The 14,597-nt window shown below is 42.5% G+C and overlaps 1 protein-coding gene across 1 annotated transcript; it reads left to right on the forward strand.

Annotated features, from left to right (window-relative positions):
- Positions 1-3,609: 3,609 nt before the first annotated feature.
- rab10 (RAB10, member RAS oncogene family) lies at positions 3,610-14,495 on the forward strand. Its single transcript, XM_061091196.1, has 6 exons — positions 3,610-4,399; positions 9,820-9,880; positions 10,848-10,986; positions 12,467-12,556; positions 13,161-13,262; positions 14,111-14,495. Exons 1-6 carry the CDS (start codon positions 4,273-4,275, stop codon positions 14,195-14,197), a joined length of 606 nt encoding a protein of 201 aa, XP_060947179.1. The 5' UTR covers positions 3,610-4,272; the 3' UTR covers positions 14,198-14,495.
- The last annotated feature ends 102 nt before the right edge of the window (positions 14,496-14,597 follow it).

Genomic DNA, 14,597 nt, shown 5'->3' on the forward strand with positions numbered 1-14,597 from the left:
CCCACATCACTGCGGAGCGGAACGAGGGATCATGGGAAATGAAGTTTAATTGCTACATCGTTTCAGTTGAAGATGCTTCACTAAACAAACAATTTTCCTCTTATTTTATTTATTGTATATGTGTTTAAAACCATTTTCTACTGTTTATGATTCAATTTAAATCTTTTATTAAAAATGTATTTTTCATAACTTTTTATGTGTGACATTCTGGAAAGTTTAAGAATCTCTACAAGAATTAAAAAAGATTCTGAGTGAGTAAAGATCAGTTCTGATAATTATTCAGAGACAAGCGTTAGTTTAGACCTTCTTGAACTAAAAGATTTGATGCTTTAAAACTGAATATTACAGAAATATGTCCATGTTATTTTATAAGCATCATTTTTTAAGACATTTTTTTATTTAAATTGTTCAATTTTTAATAATAAACATTTTTTTTATAAAATCAGCTGCTCTTAATGTGATATTCTCTTTAACAACATCGTGTTAGTCTGATTTTATCCTATTTCTTCTGTTTGATTTATATTTGGTTGTTCTGTTTGAGCAATGCTTATGTATCAGATCTGGATTTGTCTTGAGTTTTATTTCTATATAAAGAGATAATGTTGGAGAAATGGAAGAAAAACTATGACCTGGTCCATCAGTGATAATTATAAAACAATTAGTCATATTTGCAGTTAAAATATGAATAAAGACAGTTTACATCCACTTAATAAGATGCTTGTTCTGAATATATGTCAACGATGTGATTTTAGTCATGTTAAAGCATTTTCTGTATGGATTTTTATAATTAGAGGTAATGGAAGTCACATTTAAATAAATGATAATCCACTTGGTCATCAGTGATTAATCCAAGATGGGTTCCCTTCACTTCTTAACTGTGTTCCCAAAACCAGCACAGATTGAGGAGAATGCAAAATTAATCATTGCAAGACTTATTTAATTATTGCACTCCTTCAAATAACAACACAGCAGCGCCATCTGGTGGATTAACCGTGGAGCACACCCTGACCTGCAGCTGGACGTCACCACAGGAGTTGAGAGGATTGATGAGAAGAGCAGAGCTAACTGGTTCCAGGTGTAATGAGGGAGGTTCCACTTTAAATTCCCATCTTACATCCTCAGTGTTATTAAATGGATTAGTGCTGCTTTGGACCTCATGGGCACAAAGAGGAGAGTCACAGCCTCACTGGGAATTCAACAAATATCATTGTTCCTAAAGCTACAGACACAAACTGCTTCACCTTTACTACGTCACCTTATTGTGATGTGTGTGACAGTTATTGACTGAATGTCATTGTTGGCTCGTGCACTGTTTGTTGATGTTTTATGGAGCGGAGCCAGACATTTATCCTGAGAGTCCCTTTAGCTCAGACACTCGTGGCGTCACCTTGAATGACTCATTCTCAGGAAAGTTAGAGCTCAAAGTAAACTTTCCAAAATGTGTGTTAGCCCAAGAGCTGAAAATAGGATGTCAGGAATATCCGCCCATCAAAACAAAATGAATGACTGGTATTAAATAAAAAGCTGAACAGTCGATGAAAAGAAAATTGCATTGTTAAAATTTCCTCATGTGTTTTCAAGAGAAAAGAAATATAGCCTTAGACAAAGTTGTTCTTATATTAATGTAATTATTTTTAATCATTAAAATTTAAATTGTATATGTTTATTTTTCCCTCTAGTAATTTAATTTAAAGGATCTATTATTATTACCCTTTATAGCCACCTACAAATTAAAACCTTAATCACCTTAAAACCTTAAAGCATTTCTGCTTTAAAATTACTGAAAGGCCAAAGTTTTAAATTAACTTCTTGTTTCAGTTTAGCTGTTGGGGAATGTATTATATTTCCAGGTTAAACATAAGGTTGTGCTTCCTGGCGTCCTTGTGATCAACATGCATACCATATACTGTTGCTGAGTTATTCCCCCCCACCCCCTCCCCTCTCTCGCCCTTTACTTCCTGTCACCTCTGAACCATCTGAAGTTGTTTCAAGCTCAAAAATGCCCCTAAAAATACCTTAAAAAGCCCAAAGGTCAGCTTGTTTACTTGTCCAACAGGTACGTGTGTCAGAAGAGTTCTTCTCTTAAAAGTGTTTTTAACTGTCACTGGCAGAACGGTGCAGAAATGTGAGTCGCTGGCTGTTTGTGAGCGTGTGAGACGAACCCTGGGGCCCCAAGCAGCAAAATTCAGGAATGCACAGTGATGTGGGAAGATTTCTGCATTCGGACATGATTTACTAGCGTAACAAAGATGGTCTTATAACTGAGGAGGAGGCATTCGGTGAGAATACGAACTAACATAGAATTTAACCTGCACTTTAACTTTGAGTGTGATGAAAAACAGTGAGCGTCATTAAACCAATGCCTCTTAACCATCTGTTTTAGATATCTGCATCTCATTGCTTTTCTTTCTGCCCTCCCTCAAAATGTTACCAAAGTATTTCTTAAAAGTGTGACAATGATTTAAGTATTTATGCATAACCTAATGTTTGATAGAGATGATTGTGTGGAGGTCAAGGGTCACGGAGCAGCTTTTCATTCAACCCGATGCATAAGGTCGACTATTTGTTCCACTACTTTGATTTATTAACGTGCTAAACCTTCATTAATCCCTCCCTCAGCTTTGTCCTGACTATCTCTCTCTCTTTCTGTCTATAGTGTTTCTTCCTTTGGTTCGTTTCAAGTCTGTACTTGGCAGTAGAAACGCAGCAGGGCATACTCAGCATTCCTAGGGAGTGTCTGAGAGTCCAACTACTCTGACAGGCGGAAGAGGGAGAGAGCAACACACACACACACACACACACACAGTACACACATGCATTTAATCACTCAGTAAAAAAGACAGGATGCATGTGTGTGCACCTCATGAAACAGAGGATGTGGGGAAACGCCCGTAACAAGCACAGAAGTACTTTTGATATGACATCACTTTGCCTGAGTCACAGCTGGGACAGTCACCGCATCACACGCCCCGGCTGCAGGAGATCCGCATGAAACCGGCCGCCATGTTGGATCAAACTATACATTTATTTTTTCTATTTTAAAAAGAGGAACAGAAGAAGAAAGAAGCACACATGGGGTTGTGTTCAATAAACAAAAGGGACATACAAACGTATATACAAACCAGGGGTGTTGTTACAGCATAAATCATATAAATATCCTGTAGAATTAAAAAATATTGGAAAGTTTTAAAAGCCTTATTGTTGGAAATTTTTCAACGTCTTTCAGGCAAAAAAGTGCACAATAAAACAGGGTATTTTATTGCTATTGTTGCCAAAAACCAAATCAAATCTATTGCGAAATAAAACACTTCTTTTTAGGGGTTCTAACAAAACTAAATACGCACATTTCCACCAAAATAATGAAAATTATTGAACAATACGATCAACAATAAACTTAAAGAAGAGAATTCATGGAAATGTATGAATAACTCTCAAGAGAATTGAGATTTGAGCCCAAATGTCAGCGCTGCGCACCCAGTCGCATTTCTGTCAATTATAAGACACGCCTCCCACCAGTAGCCAATCACATGAGGCCGGGTACGTGAGTGAAGGCAGCGTCGACCAATCGCAGGGCTGGAAGGGGCGCGGTGGCTCGGTTCTAATCTCCCCGGAGGAAGCGAGGAAAGGGAAAGAACCAAGAACCCCGAGAACTCGAGGACCGAGAACCCGAGAACCGAGTCTCACCGGCGGGGACAAAACCCAGAGACACTCCCTACCCTCCCCCCCCCATCCCGGAGACAATCGGTCCTGCTGGAGGACGAGTGGGTTCGAGTGGAGTGACGGAGTGTGCCGAGAATTTGAATTAGCTCGCCGTTAGTTTGAAGAAAGAGAGAGAGAGAGAGGGGAGAGAGAGTGGGGTAGAGCGAGAGAGGGGAGAGAGAGAGAGAGAGGAGCCATTTTGTCCCGACTGAGTGGGAGCAGAGAACCAGTGGAAAAGAGGAATCACACGGGAGGAGGAGTGGTTGGACTCTTTTTTTATTTTGTTGCTTTCTGTTCTCATGCTGTGAAGCGAACCGGGGGGGGGGGCAACGGTTTGGCCCGCTGGGAATCGAACACACGGACACGGACACACACACTGCCGCTGCTGCCTCGGTATCAAAGCCACAACGAGCCCGCCGAGCTAATCAACACACCCCGGTCCGGAGGAACGCAGGGAGCCGGCTGTAGACTCCAACTCGGGCGTGTTAGGTCGCCATTTTTTTTAGTTGTGTTGCCCTTTTGTTGTTGTTGTTGTTGTGTCCACCCGGGTGAACACACACACGCTAGCTCCCGATGGCGAAGAAGACGTACGACCTGCTGTTCAAGCTGCTCCTGATCGGGGACTCGGGCGTGGGGAAGACCTGCGTGCTGTTCCGCTTCTCCGACGACGCCTTCAACACAACCTTCATCTCCACCATAGGTAAGAGGAGACACCCCCCCGGGGACATGTCCTCGTCCCCCGGGTCTTTGTGGGGTCTGTCCCCGGGTCCACAGCCCGGGGGACGCGTACCCTTCAGCCGGGAGAGGCGGGCAGGGCGAGGGGAGCTAGCCGCCGTGCTAGCAGCTAGCAGCGTGCTGCTCCCCGGGCCTGCACAGGTTAGCATGGAAGCTAGCTGTGCGGTTTTACGAGCTCTTAGGTCGAATCCCAGTCAACCCCCCCTCCCATTCTTAATAAAGTATATGTCAGTTTAATAACAACACCTGCGGGTTGTTATGGGTTTAGTTTGCCAGTGATGTCAAGTAGAACCAGTTCCTGAACCAGGGGAGTCGCTGTCACGTCAGTTGACCCAGTAGCTAGCTAGCAAGCTAACTTGGCTAGCAAGCAAGCTAACTGGGCTAGCAGCAGTACAGGGCCTATAACAGACGTATACAGGTTAGGGTTAACCTATATAAAACCTTTATAATTACACGTGTGTCAGTAATTATATTAGTGTTTAACTATAAATCGTCTTCCGTCACAACAGTTCGCAGTTGAAAGTGTTTACAAGCAGCAAGTTAAGTGTAAATAAACAGATATATGTAGGTTAACGTTTTATAACTCTTATTGTCTGAACATAATTTATGTTGCTGAGTCTCATCCAGATCAGTTATGAATATTTCTCTACAGACTTGTTGATTAATCGACTTTTAAACAATTAATCAGCAACTGTCTTCATCACACATTTGTGAATTCAGTCACTTTTCCTGCTCAAATGTCAAACTTCTCCTGTTCTCGCTGATCAAATGTCATCATTTGCAGCTTCTGCTCCTTCATTCATATTCATATAGATTTGAAATATCTTGAAGTTTTTATCTGCGATGCAGGCAAATACATTTTAACATGTCACCTCTGATTGAGATTCAGTAATTGGGTGAATTATCAATACTTTCAGAATAGGGTTTAGTATCTGAAGTCTCTTAAATGTCACCAGTAGCTGTCAAGTTATATGGAAACATACAGAAATACAAGTATCTGTGATTTATATTTAAGTGCATTAGTAAATATACTTGTAACTTTCCACGTCTCCTCAGAGGAGAACCGTAAACAATTCATCAGGATGGCATCATCAGCTTTTTCTCTCCCCCCCCCCCGGTGTCCTCTACGCATGCGTGCGTCCATCATCACGCTCACATGAGTCAGGTGTCGAGCTATGTCAAATCCCTGCTCGGCCGAGCTGAGGCTCCATTTACTGCTCAAGATCGGCGCTGAGTAATAACGTAACATTAGATGTGTGTTGCTGAACCACATTAAGCCGACTGTTTGCCACCGACCGGCATTAGATCCTTGATCTCTTGATTGGGCTTTACTTTCAAGCCCCGGTTTTTTCCGCAACCGAGGTGTTGACAGACGACTCCTCCTGAGTGTAGGCCCGACAACACACAACCATAATGGGCACCAGTGTTCCCGGTGGTATCCAGGCTAGATTAGATTGGTTGAGGTCCGGGCCTGAGCTGCTCTGTGTCACGTGGAGGTATGTATTTGTTTATGGTTTGGTGGCTGCTGTGGCTTTTCTTTGTCTTGTCATCAGCCGAGTACTTTGAGACTACACACAGTCTTGTTTCTCAAAACATAGGCTTAGGCTTTTATCCCAAAACTCAGGGAGACATCGGCACAGTGCTAGATCAGAACAGGTCACTGCTGTCATGAAGATTAGAAGAACAAGTGTGGAAATCCCTCGGTTGTCCAAAAAGGTGGCAAGTAAAAGATGCAGATTTAAGGAATTTCAAACCGTCTCCTCTTTCTCTGGTTCCCTTCAGGAGTTGTCCTGGTTCAGGATTGTCTCTCACCCTGTCTCTCACCTTGTCTTCGTTCTGCATCTGTACTCAAAGCAAAGAAACCTGTTGTTTGTTGAGCTGCACAAAGTGAGGAATATGCCGGAGTTAATCCACGTCAGCTCATGCAATCTAGATGTGCAGTTGCCTTCATCGTTTTAAAGGCCAGTTTGATGAATCAGTCTGAAAGTGAAGTCCTGTTCACGTCCCCAACATTACATTTTTCCACACTGCCCTACTTGGCCAGTAGATCAGAGTCCCACTGGCCCCTTGTAAACTTTCACGAGTCTGAAGTTTCGTAATATAACCATTACAAGGGCCTTTTATTGCAGCACGCGTAGTACAAATTAATCCTTCTTTTACACTCTTAAGACATTAATGAGTGGAATAAAAAGAGGACAGAGCTGCAATTACTAGATTTATTATAGATTTAATGCTCAAAACAAAGAAGCTCTGGAGGCGACAGTCATCCAGACAAATGAACAGAGCGATCAGGGCGTCGTGGAAATCTGCGTTTGGTGTGAACGCACCATTAGGATTCCATTAACCAGTCACTGGCCTGGACGGACCGGTGACTGGTCAATCAACTCGCCCTGCAGGAACCTTCCCCGGCCCCGGGCCACTGGTAATGCTGGACTGCTCCTTGTGGATCTAGTCCCTGCTAGGAAAGTTGAACCCTGCTGGTTTTCCTTCTGCCTTGTGGTGACTTGTTCTGGTCGGAATCAGCGATGTTATATGATTAGTGGTTTCATGTCACTATTCTGGCGCAGGGTATGATTACTGAATGCAACCAAATTAGTGCAGGAAAATGACAAGAGTTCAGCAAAGCCATGAATATGAAATGGATACTGGTTAAATTAAAAGATCTGTGTGATGGATTCTATTTATTTTACAGGACAAGTTTCACAAAGGGTGGAAACATATTTCACAAGAGAGACTCTTGCAACAACAGGAGCATAAATGTTGCCTGGCATAGCAGCAGAATACAAATGAGCAGTGGAATTGTTTTCTCTGACATTTGCAACGGTCTCCAATTTGGCCAGAGATATTAAATTCCTCAATATATAATACTTAATACGGCTCCAAGTGGCTGCAGCGGGAACTGCAAAACGTGCCTTCCCCATCTCTGTCTGTACATTGTGGACCAGACTGTACGAGAATATCTGCCAGATGCAACCTTTAGGACTAGATTTGAATCAGGTTCAGATCTGGAATCATAACTTAAAACCACAACTTGCGAGCGGAAACCAACATTGGGAGGAAATAGCAGAACCAGGACATGTGAAACAGAAGTGGGTTCTTCCCCTGACACAGCACTCATACCTTTGGAGACACAGTGTGATTGGAGACACAGCTGTTTCTCAAAATACCCCACTGGAAACCACCCCCCCTCTCGCATCAGTCACTCCAATCCTTATTTCCAATCCTCCTCCCCCAGTTCACATTATCGAGTATGCATATTAAGAGTGCTGAGCATGCATAATGTCGCAGGCTGAAACCCAGTTAAAAAACACGTGGTGAATTTTGCATGGAAACTGGCAGATGGAGTCAGAGGAATTCCTGCTCGTGGAAGGAATGGTTCCTCTCGGATGAAAAGGAAAACCGCTCATAAACCCGTGGACTGTGTGTTCAGGACTTCCAGTTCAGTTTTTGGACTGGGATGGAAAGCGTCGCTGCCTTTTCCAGCGATTGGATCAGTGTTGCGTAATCGCACAAAGCCTGTATTTCCTTGAGGACCTGCCAGTGCTCCTCACCAGGAGAAAAGCCCGACAGTGTCTTCACTCCTCACAAGGAACAACACTAATGTTGTGTGATCTGTGCCAGGCCAAAAATCTGAGTGCTTAAACTTTTGTTGAAGTAGTTGACGCAACAAAACTCAAATGTTTTAGTGGTGAACATCGATGCAGGCAAACACAGCTGCAGTTCATTTGCTAAAACATCCATCTCCTTCCCTTTTGTCCGTTTTTCCTTCTATCAACCTCTATCGTTCTTTCTCTCCCGCCCTCTCTCTGGGGTGTGAATAATATATAGTGAGTCATACTTTGGCAGCAGGTTCCTTCATTATCCCGTGGCCCGGCCCCACCTAGAGCACAGCTGTTTCTGGGTCTTTTTTAGCTAACCCCAATTTCTGACCCGAGCAGAACTGACAGCTCGGCGTTTAACAGGAAAACACAACTCTGTGGCCAAAGTGGAATCGGTGATGAGTCACCACTTTTTTGTTTTTACCAGGCCTCCCTCGGGACTTTACAGTTATGACGACGATAATGAATATTGTAACCACGATCCTTTAGAGTTGAAACCGTCAGAAAATTGATTAGTCACTAGTTCCCGTTTCTGCATTTCACTGTTTCACCGATTACGGAAACTGTTTCACTTTCTGCAGCACTTATTTAACCACAGAGTTGATCTCTCAATCAAGAAAGTTGTAGACTTAATAATTCAGTTTGACATTCTTGTCTTCCACTTGAACTTGCGTCTACTTGTTGCTGGGATTACTCGCTGGCACGAGTCTCTGCCTCCGGGGTGGCACTGGTAATAACACAAATATTTATTGATGTGTTTAAAGAAAGTAGAAAATACCAGAGAATAATAAATGTGAAGACCCCAGGATGAAGCCTTCACTGGCCTCTTTTCATCCAAACAACAATCGTCAAATTGTTTGATTATTAACTGAAACAAATCAGTTTACTGTAAAAACTCAGTCCTAAATGCTCTATGGTTTGTTACAGTTACGCTATGTTGTGCTGCATTTGTGCTCAGGTTTACTAGAATAGTTTAAAAATCATGGATTACTTGTCTGTCTAAGCACCATAGACATGTATATTCAAAGTCATAGCATTTTTATGGACATACCCAGGATTAAACGTAAGAGACAAAAGGGAAATGCACCGTCTAGATGACAGGAAACATCAGAACATGTCCAAAATAATTAAATCCAAAGTCCAGTGAACAGAAACTGAAAAATGAGTTTCCGTTGCAGAACAGTTTATTTGTGAAACGCTGAAACAGCCACAAAGAAAAACCTGTATCTGCTCTGCTGCCCCAGAAAGTAAAGTGTCCCTTCACTGCACCGACAACTCTTCAACATCACAAACACATATCTGTAATCCAACCAGCTCAGGTTTTTACAGCGATGAGGTTACTGTAGTGCATCAGATCAGTGTCTCTGTTTTCCTGCCTTAACCTGATTTCGTTGTGTTACCTGGTTCCGTGCACGTGTGTGTGTGTGCACGCGCTCATTGTTAACCAGCTGCTGATCCCACAACCCTCTGCTCGTGGGTTCAAGGTCTGGGCATGACAGGGCAGAATCAGGAAGAGAACAGTTCATGTTATTGTCTCCCTGATGGAAACAGCTGTCGCACACTTTCCCTTTTACTCTCCTGCTCGACTTCTTTCTTTGGTTGTTTCTCATCCGTCGTTGTTGATGTTTCCATTTTCTCCTGACATCAGTGCTGAAGTCCTTTAAGCTCTGTAAGCTGCTGTGGATCATTCATCCGTTTCCCATCATGCTGCCTCTCACACGCCGCACGTGTCCGCCCCTTTCTGACGGACGTGTGTACTAATATCAATGTGTCTTTTGTTCCACAGGAATAGACTTCAAGATCAAGACTGTTGAGTTACAAGGAAAGAAGATCAAACTACAGATCTGGTGAGTCAGTGCGTCGCTGTGAGACGTCGTCTTTTTGTTTGTCGTGTCCTATCTGTGCAGGGCGGAAAAAATGCACAAACTTTGTTGCATCATAGTGAAAACATCTGTTTGACAATCCTCCCTCAAGTCCAGAAATATGTCGGAACAGGAAATGGTCATTGGCCCGTCCGGAGGTCTGCTGAGGGGTTTCCAGTTTCCTCCACCACTACAGCAACTGAAATGACTGTTTCTGTTTGCAAAACTTTCTCTTTCTCTTTCTTTCTTTCTCTTTCTTCTTATGTAATGTCCTGTTTATGATGGTTCAGATGCCTTCGCCGCAGTTTTTCACTGTCACGAGGCTGCTACACAGAACTGAAATTGAAACCCTGACATTTTATCAAGATCCGGTGACACATCCTCCTCCGCCGCAGACAAAAGACTTTTCATTTAAATCATTCAATGTTATCTGGAGCCGATACTGAGACACCTGCACATCCACCACACCTATGGTAATCTTCACGAGTCTGACTGATTGTGATATTGATATTTGAAGTCCAGCCCTGTGATGTTGTTAGAAGTTGCAGCTCCAGTAATAATCAAGATAAAAGAAGGTGTTGCTTTCTTTGTCAAATATTGTAAACCTTACATATTTTAAAGGATAATCAGCCTGTTCATAAATGCTGAAAGTCAGTCTGCAGCCGTGGTTACACGTGTCTGCTACACCATAAGGTCTGTGGCATCAATAATGAGGTTACATTTTCTCACTTGAGCGAAGCAAAGCAGAACAACAAATGTAGAACTAATATATCTTAATGCTAAGTAATCTCTTTTATTTTTACATTTCAAGCAAAACCTAAATACGGTCTGTAGCTGTGATCTTAAGTGTTTAGATTAGAGTCTCTTAAGCCGTGCATGTTTTTTAATGTTCAGTTTTATGTCTGGGGAAATTTATGCAATGAATACAAACGTGTGTGTTGTGTTTGTTTAGGGACACAGCAGGCCAGGAGCGGTTCCACACCATCACCACCTCCTACTACAGAGGAGCCATGGGCATCATGCTGGTCTACGACATCACCAACGCCAAGAGCTTCGAGAACATCAGCAAATGGCTGCGCAACATTGACGAGGTAAAGAAGTTACACAACACCAGAGTGCTGATTAAACATCCCTGTGTGTAATGGGTTGATGTGAGGGGATCTAACAGGATCTGTGAGTGCCGCTGTTTGAATCTGTGTTTGGCTGTTATAGATTTAAGTACGTGTAGACTATTCTATGAGTCATTTAACAAGCCTGATAATTCAGAACGATGAGCTGTCGGTAAGATATGCTGAGCTAACTCTGCCGCTTAGACCTGAGAGCTTCCATCTCTCTCTGGTCGGACCCTTGTTGGTGTTTTTCACCCCCGCTCGTCCCTCCTGTGTTCAGTGCTGTCGTCTCACTCCTCATCTCAGTGAGTCTCTGGGATCCGTTCCAGAACCAGCACGCCTGATTAAGTCAATAATAAATAGTTCCTCTTTCCTGGGTGTAAGAACACACTGTAATGTTGCAACACATGATCAGTCTGAAGGTGTTGGCTAATGAATATGACCGACCGGGGGGGTGGGGGGTGGGACTGCATTCATCTGGAACACTTTCCTGTCGTTTTTCTCACCCCTCGCCGTTATAGAGCTTTGCGTTGAGTCGAGGAAAAGGAAGCACATTGCATTTCCTGAAAACTTCGAACTCGTTCACGTTGTAGCTCCGGGTTTGAAAGCTCGTTCCCTCGGGAATAGTTTGCATGGTTTTGTTGGAAAGTGCCGTGAACACAGAGTTAAATCGGTGGGGCTCCGCCTTCTTTTGTCCTTTCACACTCTGAAACTACATGATATCTACTCCTGACCTATATTTCAACTGTGTCCATCTCTGGGTTTTGACACCTTTAACCAAAAAGCAATGTAATCAGTCAGTTGAAAGGATTTATGACAACTTTTAAACAGTCAGTTATAGACACAGTCTATAACTGACTCAGATATGTAAATATCTGAGCCAGGAAACGCTCAGATATGTAAATATTAAACCTTTTTTATCACCATGAGTTTGATTGATCGATTTATTAGATTAGATTCAACTTTATTGTCATTGCACAGTACAAGTACATATGCAACAAAATGCAGTTAAGCGTCTAACCAGAAGTGCAAAAAAAGGCAGTAAAGTGCAGAGTATTGTGCATATATTGCAGAGTATTGTGCATATTAAAGTGAAAATGTAATAAATAGGATCTGTACAGTAGAAATATATATGGAATATAACAGTATTAACAGGAATTGTAAGATATAGGACGATGAATACACTATGAGCAGGCTAAAAAATATAAATATATATAAATATGAATACACTATAGGCAGGATAAAACAGTATAAAAAAACAAAGTAACAGTCAGTGCAATGTACGAATGTTCAAATGTTCAGTGGTTGGAGGAGGGGGGTGTGGCAGTCCAAGCCAGGGTGGAGGGGGGGAGTATAGTCAGTGGAGAAGGTGTGTGTGTGTGTGTGTTTGTGTGAAAGTTACGTTCTCTGTTGCGGAAGTCGTCTAATCATTGTTTTCTTTTTTCCTTCATCTCTTTTTCAGCATGCGAATGAGGACGTTGAGAGGATGCTGCTAGGCAACAAGTGTGACATGGAGGACAAGAGGGTCGTACCAAAAGCCAAGGGGGAGCAGGTGAGATGGTGCAGCCCCCCCTTCGTCCTGATTGTTGTCGTCACATGTTCAGTTCCCAGTCGTGAACACAGAGAAACCATGTGATCACTCAGTGTTCTGCTGATTATCACATTTTCACGCTGACCTAACGAGAGCAGAGTGGGTTTCACATGGTGACACAGTTCATTCAACACTAAAGCTTATGAAACAGTGTGAAGTAAGAGACTCAGACACACAAAGCAGAGGTGAAGGGATGAGTGTGTGAGGTCTGGACCTCGTCACCGGCCGTGACACAGATACATGTTTGTGTTTGTTTTCTGCTTCATGATGTGGTGACGCTACATTAGAACAAAAGCTTTCAGTGAAATCAGGACAAGTGAAAACACGTGTAGATGTGCGGAGCCTTTTAGAGCAAAGTAAACCAGCAGTGACTCGTCAGGCTGCAGATTTAGCAACATCAGATACAGGTTTGCTTACTCATAGACACACACACACACACCTGAATGTGTGTGTGTCTGTGTGTGTGTTGGCACCAGTGATACCCGATCTCTGCTCCACGTCAGCCACTTTATTCTCGGAGCGGACCTTCTCCTGGCTCTAACTCGCCCTCGTTTCCTCTCCACAGATCGCCAGGGAGCACGGCATTAGGTTTTTTGAGACGAGCGCCAAGGCCAACGTCAGCATCGAGAAGGCTTTCCTCACGTTAGCAGAAGACATCCTCAGAAAGGTGAGCGGGCGGCCGAGGGATCGGGAGATAGAACCTGTGTGTGTGTTTCTATCTGTACTCGTCCACTGGCCTGTTGGTTTGTGTCGATACTGGACGATGCTGGACTCTTGCATTAATGAATTTGAATTAGGGCTGGGCAAGTTAACTCGTTTCAATCGAGTTAACTCCAGAGATGAGTTAACTCGATTAATTATTTTATCTCGCATTCACTCAGGTTTGATTATTTATTGTTTTATTGTGAAATTCAGGCTTTTATTTTGTGAAAGTCTGTTGCTGACTGCTGCAGAACAGGAAAAAAGAAAATAATTGGCGGATAAACAATCGAGTTAACTCATCACTTGAGTTAACTCGATTAAAACGAGTTAACTTAACTAATTTGAATACTTCACTTTTTTGGGATGTTTCCAGGTCAATAAGTGGAACTGGAAAATGTACAATATCGACTGAAGAGCTGAAATTAATAATCTGAGTCTATGAAATTAACTATTTCAATAGTTGATCAATCTTTTCTACATTGTGTGAATCTGCTGCTTATCATATTTAATAACAGGGTCAGACAAACATAGTGGAAATAAAGTTAAGACATCACTTAAGCCTCAGAATGTCATATAGAATTCTACAGTGAAAATAGTCCTTAGTTGAAACTCAAGTTTATAATGTTGCATTAAGTTAACCAACTATTTTTCTGCATATTGTTTAAATCCAGGAGGATGTTGTTAGATTTATCATCTGCAGCCTTTTTAGTTTTCTGCCAAACATTAAGAAGTAAAGTTTCTGAAACGTGTGTGAGTCTGTTTTGTGTTTTGTTTTGTGTTCTATTCTAACGAGTTTCTGTGTCGTCCAATCAGACGCCTGTAAAAGAGCCCAACAGTGAAAACGTCGACATCAGCAGCGGAGGTGGAGTCACAGGCTGGAAGAGCAAGTGCTGCAGTTGAACAACTCCTCTGTTTCACGCACACTAACGCACACAGACACTCACACAGACACACACTCTCTCTCTCTCTCCCCTCTTTCTAACTTCTAACTCTCTCGCCCTCTAACTTGTCTCATGAGTTTTTCTTGCACACTGACACTCGTCTCTTTTATCAGAATAAAACAATAAACCACTTCACTTGTTAACCCCTCCCTCCCTCCTCCTCATCCTCCTCTTTATCCCCCCCCCCCCCCCCCCCTCCCACCTCCATGTTTTCCCATCTGATGCTCATTTTTATTTCTGATAAAAAGAGAAATCCAGTCACGTTTCTTGTCATTTGTTTTAAAGGTTGTTAAAAAAAAAAAAAAAGAGTGCGAGAAGACAAGCTCATGTTTTTAATATTTCCTTTGCCTGAGCTCACC

The sequence above is a fragment of the Limanda limanda genome, chromosome 18, assembly GCF_963576545.1.
Source record: "Limanda limanda chromosome 18, fLimLim1.1, whole genome shotgun sequence".
In the NCBI taxonomy this organism is placed as follows: domain Eukaryota; kingdom Metazoa; phylum Chordata; class Actinopteri; order Pleuronectiformes; family Pleuronectidae; genus Limanda; species Limanda limanda.